The following is a 16,196-nucleotide window of genomic DNA, read 5'->3' on the forward strand; positions in this document are numbered from 1 at the left end:
AAATTTTAAATCTTCTCCTTTTAAAGTATTTGCTTATTGATAACAACTAAAAATCTGTCCTACCAAAATGTTAAATCATGACACATATTTTTTCCTTTCAAAGCCTCTAAGACTTCTTTTCTTCAGTGGAGAAGGCAAGGAAGAGTTTTACAAATGCAATGTTGCTACCTTCCAAACTACATTAAAATGACTGGTTTCCTATGACAAAAAGTTGCATAAACTACTATTGCGTCTCAAAATTATGTATTCTCTATCAAAAAAATATTATCATGCCTATATTTGTCAAATTCCTTAAATTGTTTGGCATAACCAGCAATACTGTCATTCACTCAAATCTTAACACTTTCTACAAAATTACTATTGAAGCATTCATCTGCTGGGTGTTCATACAAACCGTAGTTATCAAGGATTCCAAAGTGCATGTTATCAGCCACTATAAAAGGGCTATGAAATCTGTCATCTGTGCACCGAATGTGAAACTAAATAACCTTCAGCAAATACAGCAGTGGCAGCCGGGGTCACAGGAGTAGAGCTTATACCTTCTGATTAGCTCTTTTCACAGAGTATCAAAAATTTAAACTGATATATAGAGATTAGAGACAGATCTTACTTTCATTTTGTGAAGGCAAAATTCTCAGACTCTGTGCCAGAAGATGCCTTTGATATATATATACTGGCAGGAAATAAAAAGACTTGGTAATACAACTTTAAACAGAAGGTGGGATTTTAAATTTACAGAAGATATAAAATGCAAAGTTACAATTCGTGCAGTAATTATGACTTAGTTCCTATGCGCTCAGTCCTGCAAGGTTCTGTACTGTGGTTACACTTCAATAAGGAAGTGAAACATGCCAGAAGTCTCACTCATTTCAAAGGATCTACTCATGCAATTTAATTTAAGCAACTTGCTAAGTATTTCACTTAATCAAAAGGAAATCACTAAGCAGATTCAGGACCCTTATGTGCAAGGAGAGCATCAGTCATGTAGAGTTAAGGTCACAAAAAATTCTCCATACAAACCACACATACAATCATTTAGAATTATCTGATATTACCAGTTTTAGTGAATATCCCTCCAAGTGCTCAATTATTTGCAAAAGATAATGCAGCTATCTTTGGCTACAATAAATGGTTAAAAAAAAATAAAATTAATCAACACTTCTTTTCTACTGATTACATTCTAAGCAGGTTTGAGTAGAAAAAGGAAAATGTTTTCCATTAAAAATAAGAAGAGGGAATTTAGGAAAGTAAGATAGCTCTGAAAACAGACTTCAGAAAAATCACTTGCTGTTCACATAAAACCTGTCTGACAGTGTTTTGACACATATCATCAGAGGTGAAGATTTTGCATCATTTTAGCACAAATTCCAGATAAAGTAGCTGCATAATAAAGGCTCACAGATTGAAGGAAAATGCCTGCAAACAGTCTGAAAGATGAGCAGAATAGAAACTGTTCTGAAGCATGATATCACCCTTACTGCCACAGAGATGCACTTTCCCAATTTCATTTCTGCACCTCAGCTGCTGGTAAAGTTCAGAGCTAAAGAGGTCTCCTTCCCGAAGAACTGCCTAGAGAAGAGGACAATCTGAAGGTGATGCAGCGCCGTTCTCTTCCCCAGGTATTAGAGCTGCCTACTGCGCTGCATGTCACCTGCCAGGTGGCAGGGAACAGCCATGCAGATCTCCTTCATCATTGTGGCAGCAAATATCAAGAGAGAGAATGTATTAGCTTTCTTAATTTTCTGTTAAAATAAGATTATAAATTACTGCTTCACACTCTGCACTGTACCTAAAAATTGTGTTGAGAAAATTTTTCTCCTTCAAATTCTAGTTAATTTCTAAGTAGCAAGACAATGCAAGAATGTAACACTTCCTTGTTCAGCTATTCTAGAATACAAAAGTCAAACTCTGCATAAAAGATACGTAATGATTAATGGTAACTCATCGTGGAAGGCAAATCATTTTAGATCTACCCCATCTGCTCCTTTGAGATGGAAAAAGCTAGGACAAAAGAAAACTCCAGGAAAGCCCCTCTGAAAAAACTTGGCTGGAGTTTCTTAATTTTATCTGATGTAGCAGTAAAACCAAATCCCGGGAAAGAGCTAAAAATTGGACCATACAGTATATGTGTGCTTGAAACAGGCCAGAAGTTATGCACTAAGTTGTGGCCAAACCTGGTAACACTAATCATTGAAAACAAAATATTAACCAGGTAGCTGATGATGAAGTTATCAATACATACAACACATCAAGTAGTTTTAAAGTGTGTCCCAAAATTTGCAGACACGTTATAATAGGCTGTATTATGGGACCAGTATTTTAGGACTCATGCTTTTGAAATCACAACTCCTATGGGAGAATCTAAAGAATACACAGATGACTTGACTTAAGCATGGTTGCTGAATATTTAACACGGTGACCTTAATGTTCGCCTTACAAAAGAAAAAACCCAAACATGTACACACAGTGTGCTACAGGGTAAATCACAGTTTATCAAAAGTAGTAGATGTATTTTACAGATTTTAGAAAACTTCAGCTCAGCTGGTATTGCAACCCTGAGGGGCAATTCCAGCCTCTGAGCTCACTCTTTCTTTACAATAACGCTACTTTCTATGTGGCATATGTGATATTTTAGATAATATTGACAGTGCTCTATTACACATTTCAGCATAATAATTTACTACCTAGAGCCCAACAATGAGAAAAGGCTTTTTGTTCCAGAGGGAGTACACATGTCACTTCAGCCTCTCACAAAGATGTCAAGACCAGAGGCCCTGATCCTATAAGAATGTGGGTATCTGTCATTTTTAAGCTTGTGAATAAATTTGTGATATTCAGTTGCACGGGTATTTTTAAAGGCTAGGTATGAGAGAGAAAAACACACAAAAGGAGAGAGGGAGGATAAGAGTAATGGCAAGAAGATCATATAACTACAGTAAAACATTAAACTGGACAGTCTTACTGGTTCAGGTCACTGTATCATACAGAAGCAAATTTACATATGTGAATATAAACAGACTCCACTGATCTTCAGTCACCCATTATTAATCCAGAATTTCTGGGAGCCTTCCTGGCAAAAGAGCCTTTTGATTGAAGAGGAAAGTATAGTAGGAAAGTGACTTTATGGTGGATCAACAGATTATTTAAGCAGAAGATACAACACTGATGCAAGTTTAAGGCAGCAGAATTGCGCTAGCTTTGAAAAAATTAAATTTGAATTTTCCAGCTTTTCTCTATCTGCAGACATGAGGTGGCATTTAGTTGTCTATTTCAATAGAAGGTGGGCTACACCAGACTCTTTATTTGAATACATGTTCATTATTTTGCATCCAAGACTTGTTTGTGAAGGCTAATTAACAATTTTCCATTCAACCTTTTAAATTGTATTAAATGCTGTAATAGGAGCAAATGTGATGGATTTACCTCATCAAAAACATAATGAATTCTACAAAATCCAAGCTGACCCAGCTGATCAATAGTCCATGTACTGAACACAGCAATCCATCCAACATTATCATGCATTTCATTTTGGGCACAGTCTGACCTCTATGCACAACCAAAACAAAAGTTCAAGTGGCTAATAAGACAAATCTGGATTTCAGGCAATAGCAGCAGAATGATGTCCTCATTTGTTTTTCTGCTGGATTTTTTTTGGTAAATAATAACTCTTATTGTGCTTATTTAATTTGATTTTTTTTCGACAGGTCTCCCAGTTAGAACTCAGTCCCATAGCCGGAGCTGAATGTATTACTAGGGTATACACCCCTTCCTCAGGCAATTGAAGGGTAGAAAGTAAATCCAAAGTCAGTTATCAAGATTTTATCTTCTCAGTTACAAACACCTGGAAATTAGGAATTACAACATAATGGTGGGGCAGTAATAATTTTATGGTTATGTTGAGAGTGAAAATTACAATGTTTTGTGGTCTGCAACTTGGTATGTTCATTCTTAGAGTAGTGCCAAGAGCTCCATTAAACTCGGAGATCAATGCTAATACTCAAATCCAAAATCTTAAAAACCATAAAGATGGGAAGCAAATTTATTAAGCCCTCAAGCTCTAATCCTAGGGAGTCTTAAGATACCAGATCTAAAATTCACTTTGTCAAGCATGTCCTCACACTTCATAAATCTCTATAGGGAAGTAATCTGAAGTCCAGTGAATTCAGCGGTAAAATTATTTCCACTAGTTTCAGTGGGTTTTGGATAGGGCTCCAAAAAAGCAAAACTCAAGGAGAGCTACAGGACAGCATCCAGAATATAATTTTCCAATGGTATAAAACATTAATCTATGACTCCTGAAGTTCCTGAGATACCAGTTTATGTTGAAATCAAAATGTAGGGTGGGAGGGAATAGGTACAGGGGTCAAGGGACAGCAAGCAGAATAATATAATTTCAAAACATAATCATGACTGGGGAAGAACGGCACAAATAATGCTAGAGCCCATGAACTTTCCCAGCAACAGTAATCAGAGTGATACTCTAATGGCTGCTATATGTGCAGGGCAATAAAAACATACAATTTTGTTGTGTTGCATAAATACTAGAACTGCTCACTCTTCAACTTTTCTGGTAATTCAAGCACAAATAACTTAAAATTTTAACATTTGATAAATCATGAGAATTAAGAAAAAGAGATTTAAGAAGTTGCAGTGTTATATGGTGCGTGCATAGAAGCTGTAAACCTGAGAACACACACAGTAAGCATTTTCCAACAATATAGTTCTACGATTAAAGCAAAGGTCTTCTTAGAGTTGCAACACTCTGAGTTGTGAAACAGGAGCAATTTGTTTAAGTGACAAATGGAAACAGCTTACCTAATCCTTATTAGAAGATCCTATCAATTAAGAAAAAAAATTAAAGTCTTCAAATGAAAAAGCCCACCTTACAAAAAAAAAAAAAAAGATGTGAAGCAACTTCTTCATTATATTTGTACTCAAACGTGGCAGGAACTGTGGAGTCTAAACACTACCAAGGTAATTACACTGGCTTTTTACTACAGAGATATCAGTTTAAATAAGTTTTTAAATAAGAACACTCATCTCACTTTGAGCCATAACTGGCAGTTCTATATTTCAGGGCAGTTAGTCACATCTTACCTTTTAGCATTCAAAGAATCTATTTCTTTTAAAAATAAGACTTACATTGTTTTCTCATCTCTTTAAGTTGATCCTTAAAATACATATATTTTTCATTGCTTTGCAAATCTGAGTCACTGTTCTTGCTCTCCAGTGCAGCAAATTTTTCTTTTACTAAATTTTTTAAATCTGGTATATTTTCTGTTTTTTCTCGTTTTATCTGTAAGGAATAAGAAACAGAATGCTATTAATTATGACAGATTTTAAGACAAAGCAAAAGACGTCAAGCAAAATTTCTTCAACATAATCTCAGTTTCTCTTGACTACAGTTAAGTTTCCTGCTCTGAAACCATAACCTCCAGGTAATTATTTATTTCAGCAAAAGTAACTATGAAATGTAGACATTGACTTCAGAGTGTCATTTAACTAGTTGCTGTGTACAGGGTATTTCTCACACCAACAACGTGGAAAACTGAACCTTGCAGCCAAATTTACTTTCATAAGTGGTAAAAGTCAACATGTTAACACCAACCAGCGTAACACTGAACATGAATGAAACCAAAGAATACAACACTGTCCAAAAAGTGAGAAGATGACTGAAAAACAGAAATAACCTTTCAACAGTTTTCTAAAACTCTCCACTCTCCCACCATTTTTGAATCAGCTTTACAGAAGCTTATAATCTACATGCATGATTAGTGCGATAACACCAGCAAAAGCAGTACGGATAGCTAACATTAAAGGAAACCACATCAATTTATTTGTACTGTGTGAACAAGAAGCATTGTGCTGTACAGGCAGGCAAAAACAGAGTTTCTTGAAAAGTACTTGTTTACAGTAATTGCATCTGGCATGATCTGAAGAATAAATGACTAGAAATAAAAGCGAAGTCATCACATAGGCAATATTGAGATATTCCAAGAATTTAAAAAACATTTTGGGAGCCCCCAAAAAACAACAGAGTTTTCCATTCTGTTTCTCAAGCCAACAGTAAATTCTAGGGAACTGTACCTTTGACAGGTCTTCATAAGAACTAGCTTACAGGTGGTGGAGACTGTGCTGTGCAAGGATGATCAGCAACAGCACAGACTCTTAAAGAAGGTGTATATCTGTCAAATCCTTAGTGGTAAGCATTTTCTGAACCAGACAAAGAATATTTCTATCCCAAACATACAGCAAAACATGTCAATCTGAACAAAAAGGAGGTAAGCACCATTTCTGCTGAGCCTTCTCCCCTACTGCACATATTAAATTCTGCCCCTCACCAGACCCTGGTACTATTAATTGTGAAAGACAGGAAAAGAGCTTACTGAGAAAAAAAATTGTCCACTTCATCAAATTGTTTACAGGTTCCAGAGATTACAAAGACCTTGGAAATCCTATGGAATATATTTTATTTCAGGAGCCAAAAAAATAATAAATGTTCATGTAAAAATGGACTTTGCATATATATAAAATGATACATAGCCAAGAAAATGTTACTTTACTTTTAATCAAAGCAAAGCAATCCATAGAACTATTATTTCTTCCAAGAGTAAAGCCAGTTTGGCACATTTATGTTAGATAGATGCAAGTTGTGGCAAGAAGGAAAATAAGAAAAAAACATGCACTGCCAGGTGGTAGCATGCAGTTTTCAAAGGCACCTGGAGATAACAGATCACCTACCACAATATCCAAGTGTGAATGGGGAAAACTCAGGAATACCTTGGTACCAAAGAAACACAGTGACTGTGAAAGAACAGCAGCATGTCATCACAGAGATTCAGACTGCTGCATAAAGCCAAACAGTAGTGTACAGTCCTTATCCTACGAAACCTGACAAAAGGAGCAAAGGAAAACAGAACATCCTGTGCCCAGGGCACTGTGCGAAATCATATGCACTCAAACGATTTGCCTGTGTAAGCATCACAGCAAACTCCTGCAAAAGAAGGTCTATCATAACCAAAATCAATACTGTTCAGTACTCAATTGGAGAAGAAACTTGGCCATCAGGTGTATGTAAGCACAAGAAAGCAATTACTAAATCAAAATATCTTTTAAATCCACCACATTATAAAATAATGATTTGATTTGGACGAGATGTAATGCAAGCACTCCTTTCTGCAACTACTCCATCAGGCTGTTTTTGCAGACATTCTGTCCTTAACATAAAAATAACGACCACACTCACAAGCATAGCCCAAATAACAACCCATCACTGAGACCTGCACTCATCACAAATGAGAGCACTATGGACAGACACCATAAAGAAGATCCAGCTGTGTATACTAAAAAAACCCCGAAGTGCTTCTAAGTTGCTGATACTCACACAAAGGGTATAAGAAATTATGTGGACATTCATTACAGACATCCATCTGTAGCAAAGACAATGTCAATAATCTTTTCCTCTCCACAGGGACTATGTTACACATTGATATAGTTACATCTGGCTCTTTTTATCTTTCTTGACTCATGGAAGATTTGAGTACAGAAATTCACCAACATAGCATCTTCAATCATGCCCTCAGAGTGAGAGGTGAAAAGAAGGGCACAGCCAATGTTAGTTCAAACAGTGGTTCTCTCAACTCCAACTTCCAGAATTAAGGGATTTTACATATACAAGCAGAAAAAGAGCAGGAATGGTAACTTATACTGTTATGTTAGCAAAAAGAGCAGATGTTTGAGAAGCTGCATTATATGTACACAAATAAGCTTTGCCTCTGCCACTGTGGAGCTACAGAAATCTGCATGTACTAACCTCAAGAGGACAATTATACAGAACTGTCCCTTGGCTACGTAACTATAATCACACAGCCTGCTGCCATATATCTAACAAAGGAAGAGCTAGCATGCTATTTGCTAAAGGCAACATGAACAATTCCACCAGTTATCAAGGAAAAAAAAAAAGGTCTTTCACACCAGCTATATTCCCAAAAGCAATAAATCACATTGTGAGGATAGTCCAGCAATGCAGCACAGATGACATACCATCAGACAACCATCTAATACAGAAAACTAAAGAGTCAGATGAGAGATATGCTCAAATAATGCTCTTTCCTGTAGTTTAACTTCTTTCATGTTTACAATTTAAATTCAGTTTCTGTTCACCTCCAGACTATTTCTTTCATTAAAATGATTAGTAGGGACACCATTCCTGACCGCACTCCATACTGTACCATCACATATGCTATTACTGAAATGCCAGGTAGACCTTCTGGAAGGTCAACATGTCACAGGTGAATAATAAGGCATGTCCACCCACTATAATAACACGTAAATACGTTTTCTGGGCACAAGCAATTGCTCTTTGGTGCTGCATATCCTGTTCCATGAAAAGGGTTGAAAATGGTCTAACCCAAAAACATAAACGAAAACGAAAGAAAATGTGACATCAGTCCTAGTTCCTCATGGTGGGACAGAATTGCAACATCTTATACACTGTATCAGCACAACACCCTTCCAGGTACATTAGAGTTTTCTTTAGTTCTCACCACCCACTCCTATTCTACAGATCCATGATGGATGTAGTGATGATGAGATCAACATAACGAAATGTATGAGGACAATACAAACATAGGAAATGGCTATGGGACACGGCAAATTATCGATATTCAGGGCAACAAGCTGGGGTCATACTTCTTTCTGGTCTCAGCAGCATGTCAGATAAATGTTTACTATCAAACCTGAAGCCATTGGCATGTTCAATTTGTCAGTAAAAGTTACTTCACATGGGAACCATGAAACACATGTAAAGCAAACAACTGTTCGTTTAGTAGCACCGTCAGCCAAAACCAGCATGCTAAGTAACACCTTGCAGTCATTAGTCAATCCATTGAGAGTTACATTGATTTTGAAATGGGGTGGAGGCATACACACCCTACAAAGCATCCTGGAAATTACATATAACTATGAACTGGGAGTGTTCTGGACATATGGTGAAAAGAAGTATCAGTCACAACAGCTTGTTTACAGCAATAGAAAAAGCAAAAGCATCTGCTGTGACAGTCCCATAGAAGCAAAGAACCACATGGGTGTTTACAAGGGAGCTCAGCAATAAGAGGTAGAACAAACATGTTATACATGATAATTAATGATACTCCATACATGATCTACCAGCAGTGCTGATAGGAAAACACACTTAGAAACACTAAAAAAATAACTGCTTAGAAAAACATAGCTGTGGTTTACCTATCAAAAGATACATTTGCTCATGGCATCACAACATACCACCTGGTCACAGCTGGTATGTGCAAAGAGGTTATTGTGTTTGATGGGCAATGCTTATGAAATAAGCCAGTACATGACAGGTCTTTGACTTCTGCCAATATCTGTCTGTAAGGATGAGCCTTCCTTTTGTAGGTTCTTTCACTGACAATGTGTCTATTACATGTATAAACTGTTAGATTATGCCTCCAAAAATCAGACTTTTTGAAAGGCCAGCTTGCACAGCCTAAGCTAACAGCAAACTCAGGGTATTCTAAGGGGCAGTCTGGAGAATTTTTACTTCATCAATTACCATAACCAGCAAACAGGAAATAAACTGTTCTGTTCCAAACCAATCCCAGAACCAGTGAGGTCAAAGGTACCATAGACTAAAATTGGACCAGCCTGTGGTATTAGTCTACGTACAGTAAGAGAGCAGTGTCTAAAAATGCATTAATTAGCATAACTCTGCATGCAGCATTGCAGCATTTAGTATTATGTACTTCCCAGTATTACATCCCGAAACACTTGACAAACACTAAATAAATTAACCTCAAATGCCCACTGTGACATATGTACCATCAACTCTATTTTACAAATGAGGAGATGGTGGCATGAAGAGATGAATAACTTGGCCTAAATTTGCACAAGTAGACTGTGGCAGAACCAAAAATAAATAAATCCCGGTTCTGTGCTTTGAGCACTAAGCAATCCTTTTACCTTCTCCTTTAGCTGAGTGAAAGTTCAAATTAATGTGTGCATTTGGTTCACTCTCTACAAAGAGGCCTAAAACAGTTTGTGGCTGCTTGGCAAACTGTGATAAAAGAGCGGCATTCTGCCTACCACAAAATTGCTCCACTGGACTTTGCGTTGAAGTGGTTCAGCATGTGACACTCCACAGTTACTTTTTAGCTTTTTTCTTCTCTTTCTAGCACACAAATCCTTCAGATGCATATTTTTAATCCTGTTGATGCTCCTAGATACCCTTTCCCAGGGCTACCCTTTATGTCCCTTGGGTTTTGGGCATTTGCCAGTGCCATCCATTTTGTTTCTCAGAAATTTCTTGCCATACCTGAACCATGAGGTTCCCTCAAACCAGTGACGCAAACCGCAAAAGAGCTATCTTTCCAAAGAATTCAGAACTCTTACCTTAATCTTTCAAATCACACATTATTTGTTCCCTGTAATCTAACCCTTACAAAATACGGACTTTTAAAGTTTAATTTATGGTTATTATTGGCATTTGGTATTTGTGAGGTAAAGAAACATTTCTGCTTGCTAGTGACCTTTTTAACAACCAAGTCTGCTGACATGGCAGAATTTCTTAATTTTCCAGATTCTTTGTTGTTTCATTTATGAAAAGGAGGGTGATTAGTCAGTCAGTTCTAAGAAGCTCAGAGGTATGTAGTTACCTAGATATTTATATCCTTTTGGGACAATCCAAACAATGATACACTGATGTCTCCAGCTTGCTCTAAGCTCATAGTTTTTTAGACTGTATTTACACTGCAGCCATGTGCCTGTGCATATGCTTGTGGAACACTAATAGCAGCTGCATCTTCTGAAGAAAAATTTAGTATCTTATGGATCCTGTTGGGACAGAATTTCTTACCTCTGTGAATCTGATATTGTAAAGGAACTCAGCCAAGATTTTTCAGACAGACAACTTCAGGTACTTCAAGTCTTGGAGTGACTAGCCTAAGGCATCCTACAAAGACACAGTTTTCAGAACCTAGATATCTCACACTTTCTGAATTGATATCACTTTAAAATGTCTGACCCAGACATGGACATATCTAAAACTACTTATTTAAGAAAATAAATGCCAAGAATTAATTGGCTGGCTATAGCAATAAATACAGATACTGTCAAAACAGCCTCTCAGAGCATCTCCATCAGATAAAAATAACCATTCTGCCTTTATTTATATTTGTTATGCAACAAAATCAGCCAAAAATGCATGTCATATTTCTTTCTTGTTTAACGATTCCTATGTCCTATTATTTCATCCTTACCTCACTAAATAATTTATTATTGCAAATATGCAGCCTTTCAACATGCACATTTATTTTACCTCAGGGTAAGTCAAAGTTTGCTGTGATTATTTATTATAACCAATTTTTTCACTGAGAGGAAAAATAACATGGGAGCTAAGTAAATTTGTGGGTTGAGTCACCCATACACTTTGTGAATCATGTGAGAACCAACTCTAAGTGAGTCACCACTGTAACTGAATCAGGCTGCAAAATTTCAGCTCAACCTAAACAGTCATTTATTATTCTTCAATGGCTGGATTCAAACCCTTAGCAAATATCAGATCATTTGTTGATGCACAAATAAAACACAGCTCTTGGAAACATCTGCAAGGTCAGTCAAAAAGGATATCACCATTCAGTAGCAGGAGCTGCACTAGTTAGAACACAGCTCTGCTGCAGTCAGAATTGCCTAAGGGCCCACATCTGATTCAGGAGATTCAACACCTCTATACATCATGGCTGCAGGGCTGGGACTCTGGTTGAGCAACACGTTTGCAGACAATTGTGAAATGCCAAGAGAGGCATATTTATACGGGCTGACCCATACTTATGACACATACTGCCTATTAAACCCGGCCAGCACAACAGAAAATGACTGTCAGCACGTTTCAAATATTCCAAAACTCTGCCAGAGTAACAGTCTGAAGGTGAGGCATGGTTGCCATGGTTAAAAAGCAGCATGTCAATATGGTGGTTGTAGCTAAGGTGTCCCCCGTAATGAAATTGCTAGTATCTTCAACAGTTTCTTTTCCCTGCTTTAAATGCAGCTGGAAATGTTTAACCTTTGTAAAGAAAATAAGCACAGAGGGGCACATGCTGCTTCCATGTATGATGGGGTATATCCAAACGAACTCCTCACAAGTCATGGCACATTAGAATCATTTTGGTAAGGCTAGAAATGGACTTTGGCCCACCGTTTGTTTTCTTTCTCCTGTTTAGAAAGGAACCATATATACAGAGTGGGACAAAAGTAAGTGAGCACCAGGTAAAGAAACAACATTGCCTGGGAGCAAATGCAAAGTTTATAGCCTGAACAGCATTTCTTGGGGTTCCTATCTGTCAGAAGTTTCACCTCAAGCAAAATGCTTTACTCTGCACGTGTTTTAACAGAAAAAAAAAAAGCTCTTTGTACTTTCCTCAGTCACCCACTGTGGTACAGACAAGACTGTGAACATCTCATTTCTCACCAAGACCCCTTGTGCATTGCTTTGCAAAGTGAAAAGGGGTAAAAAGAAGCAATAACAGGGGATCTTATTGAAATATCACTATTGAAACTACTTGCTACCAATAGTGTAAAACTGGCTCATAAAGACAGCAATAAATGTGAGCATTAGAGGTGAGGTTTCCCCTGGGTACCAAAGTGAAGAAAGTTAATGCATATTTAGCACCTTAATCCCTTCAGCATTTCTGACAGCCCAGCTGCCCATGATTTGCTGTGAGGGTTGGACTGAATTTTCTTAATGATTTCAACCAAACAGAAATCTGTCTTCATTTTGTTTCTTTGTAGTTTTTCAGTATATGAAGTGTGTGCAGGAGCACAGATTAAAGCTTGTAACAGAAAAAATAACTATTCTTATAAAAATGTTACTTTGTTTTAACAGCATGTTAAAAACTGTGAGGCAGATGGTGCATCTGTTTTAGCAAGGTTGATTCAGCAAATGCATCAGGCTGTTGAACCAGTTTACCAAGCTGCTGATTAATTCACATATTTAGAAAATACATTAACATGGATATTAGAGCATTTTTTTTTCTTTAATATCCCACTCAAACTGATGGGAATTTAGACATTGATTTCAGTGGGATCAGAAGAAGGCCCTAAAGTGATTTCAGATTAACAGCCTGTTTACTCTTGTATGGCTCTGCTTGGTTGACTGAGATCACTAAAACCCATGTTTTCCATAGTGTGGAAATAAAGGGCTAAATCCTAAAACAAGTACAATTCAGTGTCATCTTCAACAGCTCCTACAAAACACTGTTGATTTAAACCAGCTGTGAAGCTAATCCCTGTTTAAATACAAAGTGTGACTTATCCTTTGGAAACCTGCACACAGCATGTATTGTTAAAATCAGAAGACTTTCCAGAGGGATGTTTTCCATATTCTTTGGGTATACCTCCAGTAAAAGTCAAGCAGGCTTTTTCAATTTTTACTCCTTTCATTTTTTTTTTTCATTCATCTGATTAAATTCTTGTCCTCAAAAAGTTCTTCAACACAGACAGAATTTCTTCTTTATACTCTTCAAACAGCAATGTGAGTCACATTGTCATTTTTCATTAAGACTAAATGTAACCTTTACACTTTTGGGAAGCAGCAATAAGATTTCTTAGGTACAGACTCATGCTTTATTTGAATTTACATTAGTTGAAGAACATATATGCTGGCTGACACAGGCTAGACTCACCAAATTAATATAGCTATATTAATATATAGACCAAGATGGCAATACTTGCATCAGGATCTGCTCCACTTTTAAAAAAGTGACTAACACACAACAGTGAATTCAGTGATGGTGCAGAGCCGCACTAAGCAAAAGGGGAAAAAAATAAGAAGTAACTGCAGTATGGCCCTCAATTTCCTTATAAACTAGCAGCACCTACCTACACTGCAGTGGGTAAAAAACACCTCACTAGTATGACAGTCCCAGTCTGTGCTCTGTGTCGGAATTGCCTTTTATTTTGCACTTTTCTGTGAATGCTTTAGAGACAAGTCTCTCCCTTATCCGTATATCACATTCTTCACTCATTATTAGTGATGTTTTCTTACCCAGCTTCCTATTGGGACAGCCTTCAAGAGTTATCAGCCACTAAATCCCAGGTCTGTCTTCCATTCTTATCCTTCTTGATTTACCAGTTCTGGCTGACAGCTTGCACCTCTTCCCTTGTCTTGGCAAACACTGTGTGCTTTCATAGCACACACACAAGTGACTCTTTTCTGTTGCAGAGGACACTCTGGAATGCTAACATACCCCTTTTGCTATATAGGTGTCCCAGGATATCAGAGTTCCCTAGTTTTTATAAGCTCCCTGCAGGCAGTATATCCTCTGACAGAAAAGGATATTTTCAACTGTAATTCTTTTCCTCATCTTTGCTATAGGTCTCATTTTTGCTATTAATGCCGTTTCAGCAATGCCTCAGAAACAGAACTGTAACAGAAAATTAGCATTCAAAGGGCCTTTGCTCCTTGTATGCTAGATTAAGCTGTTTATACATTCCTCTCTAGTCACCAATTTGAAAAGACAGCATGTGCTGTGTAACAGCCTGGATTAATCTCGTCTACATTACTACCCTACACATCCTTCCCACCAACTTTCCAAAATCCTTGAAGTCCATCCACACCTTTCTTGTTATCTATCACAGCATCAAGAGACTAGTTTTTGCCAGTAGATAACTGATGATGCCAGTCCCTGTCACTCTACCTTTTTGATTTTTGAAACAAATGAATCCGCACTTTCTCTCTCCTGGTCCTGTTGTCGGAAAGCTGCTCATAAACATTTGAGAATATATCTTTAAATCCTTCTTCAAAATATTTGTTTAAAAACGTCTTCCTTTAGTATGATGCCCACAAACACCTTCACAACTGTCTGACTGTTTCTGTCCTATTACAGCTGTGTGTCCTGAACGACTTATCCCAGCTTCCCCATTCCAGAGCATCCCTTTTTATACAGAGCCTTGAAAAACTGGGTCCTGAGAAATTTGACAAAACCTGAACAGCTTTTTTATTATAGGTCATTATATTAACTTCCACATTACAGCTCAAAACCGGCTTGATTCACATTCTCCACATTAAAGGCAACCTGGAAAACTGTGAACAATATAATAAGCTGTAATTAAACACAATACTAGCAATAGTAATACCTAACTGTAAGGTGGATGCTGGATGCAATTTGATAGCTGGCTGTAGAATAGAAAGCACACAAGAAGAGTTTTTAAAAATTCAGAGACATTTGTTTTGTAACTCTCTTGTAATTTATATGCAACGCCTTTTTAAGAACCTAAACATAAATTATCAATCCAGGTTTAAAATTAAAACTAAAAATTAAATCATATTCCAGCTCTCAGGCCCATATAGACTCCTCCATAGTACTATACATATGTATATATAATATATGTGTATTATATAGTATTATACATAAGCCCTTGATTTTTATGTTATTGGAATTAATTAAAATACAAATTTAATTTAAAAGTTTTTAAATAGTTCGTAGTTAAAATAACAATTTCTGTAAATGAGACTGGTGTGTGACAGCAGTAGTAGTTTACTCATGTCTGCCAAATGTGACAGCAGGCTGAGAAGAACCAGAGAAAAAATGTGTCCTCAACTGCAGTTCCAAGGCTGAAGGAGATGGTTCTACCTGAGAGTCTGTCTACATGGCAATAGGAAAAAAAGGAGCACAAACCAGAAGATTTCCTAAATGGAGTACTCTTCACTTATATTTGTTGAAATACTGTTTGTAAAAGCAAAATACATTAAAAAGCTTAGCCTCAAATGTAAATACACTTTTCTTAATATTGCCTCATCTGACGAGAAAAGGTTATTGAGTAGAAATCTTGTCTGTCTCCATAAGAACTTACTCACACAGGAAGTCAAACCAGTATGAGTTTGGCTGTAATACTGAAAAAACTCAGTACTTTTTTGACTGTTAAAAACATTCCCATTATGCTGGCTGGCAATCCCAGAAATTTGATGTTGTCCATGACTAGAAACTGTCATTTACTGTAAGACTTAAAAGCATAAAAAAGTAATTTTCTTCTAAACTTATCACTCTATGCATGCAAGTATTTTCTTTCTGTTATTTTCAAACTCAATAGGTGCATTTTTTTCTTGTTCCACAGTTTCTGCAATGCTATTAAACTTGTCTCCCCAAATTCTTTCAGGCTGCTAGCATAAATCCTATGCCAGCCAA

At 37.0% G+C, this 16,196-nt stretch overlaps 1 protein-coding gene across 1 annotated transcript in view; it reads right to left on the reverse strand.

The window, feature by feature from the left end:
* NSMCE2 (NSE2 (MMS21) homolog, SMC5-SMC6 complex SUMO ligase) overlaps positions 1 to 16,196 on the reverse strand; it is a 131,589-nt gene that overhangs the window by 64,514 nt on the left and 50,879 nt on the right. Inside the window, exon 4 of the mRNA XM_042785823.1 lies at positions 5,143 to 5,296. Coding sequence (XP_042641757.1) covers positions 5,143 to 5,296 — 154 coding nt within the window. The remainder of the gene's footprint in view (positions 1 to 5,142; positions 5,297 to 16,196) is intronic.

Source organism: Tyto alba, unplaced genomic scaffold, assembly GCF_018691265.1.
Source record: "Tyto alba isolate M040663 unplaced genomic scaffold, T.alba_DEE_v4.0 Super-Scaffold_9, whole genome shotgun sequence".
NCBI classification, from domain to species: domain Eukaryota; kingdom Metazoa; phylum Chordata; class Aves; order Strigiformes; family Tytonidae; genus Tyto; species Tyto alba.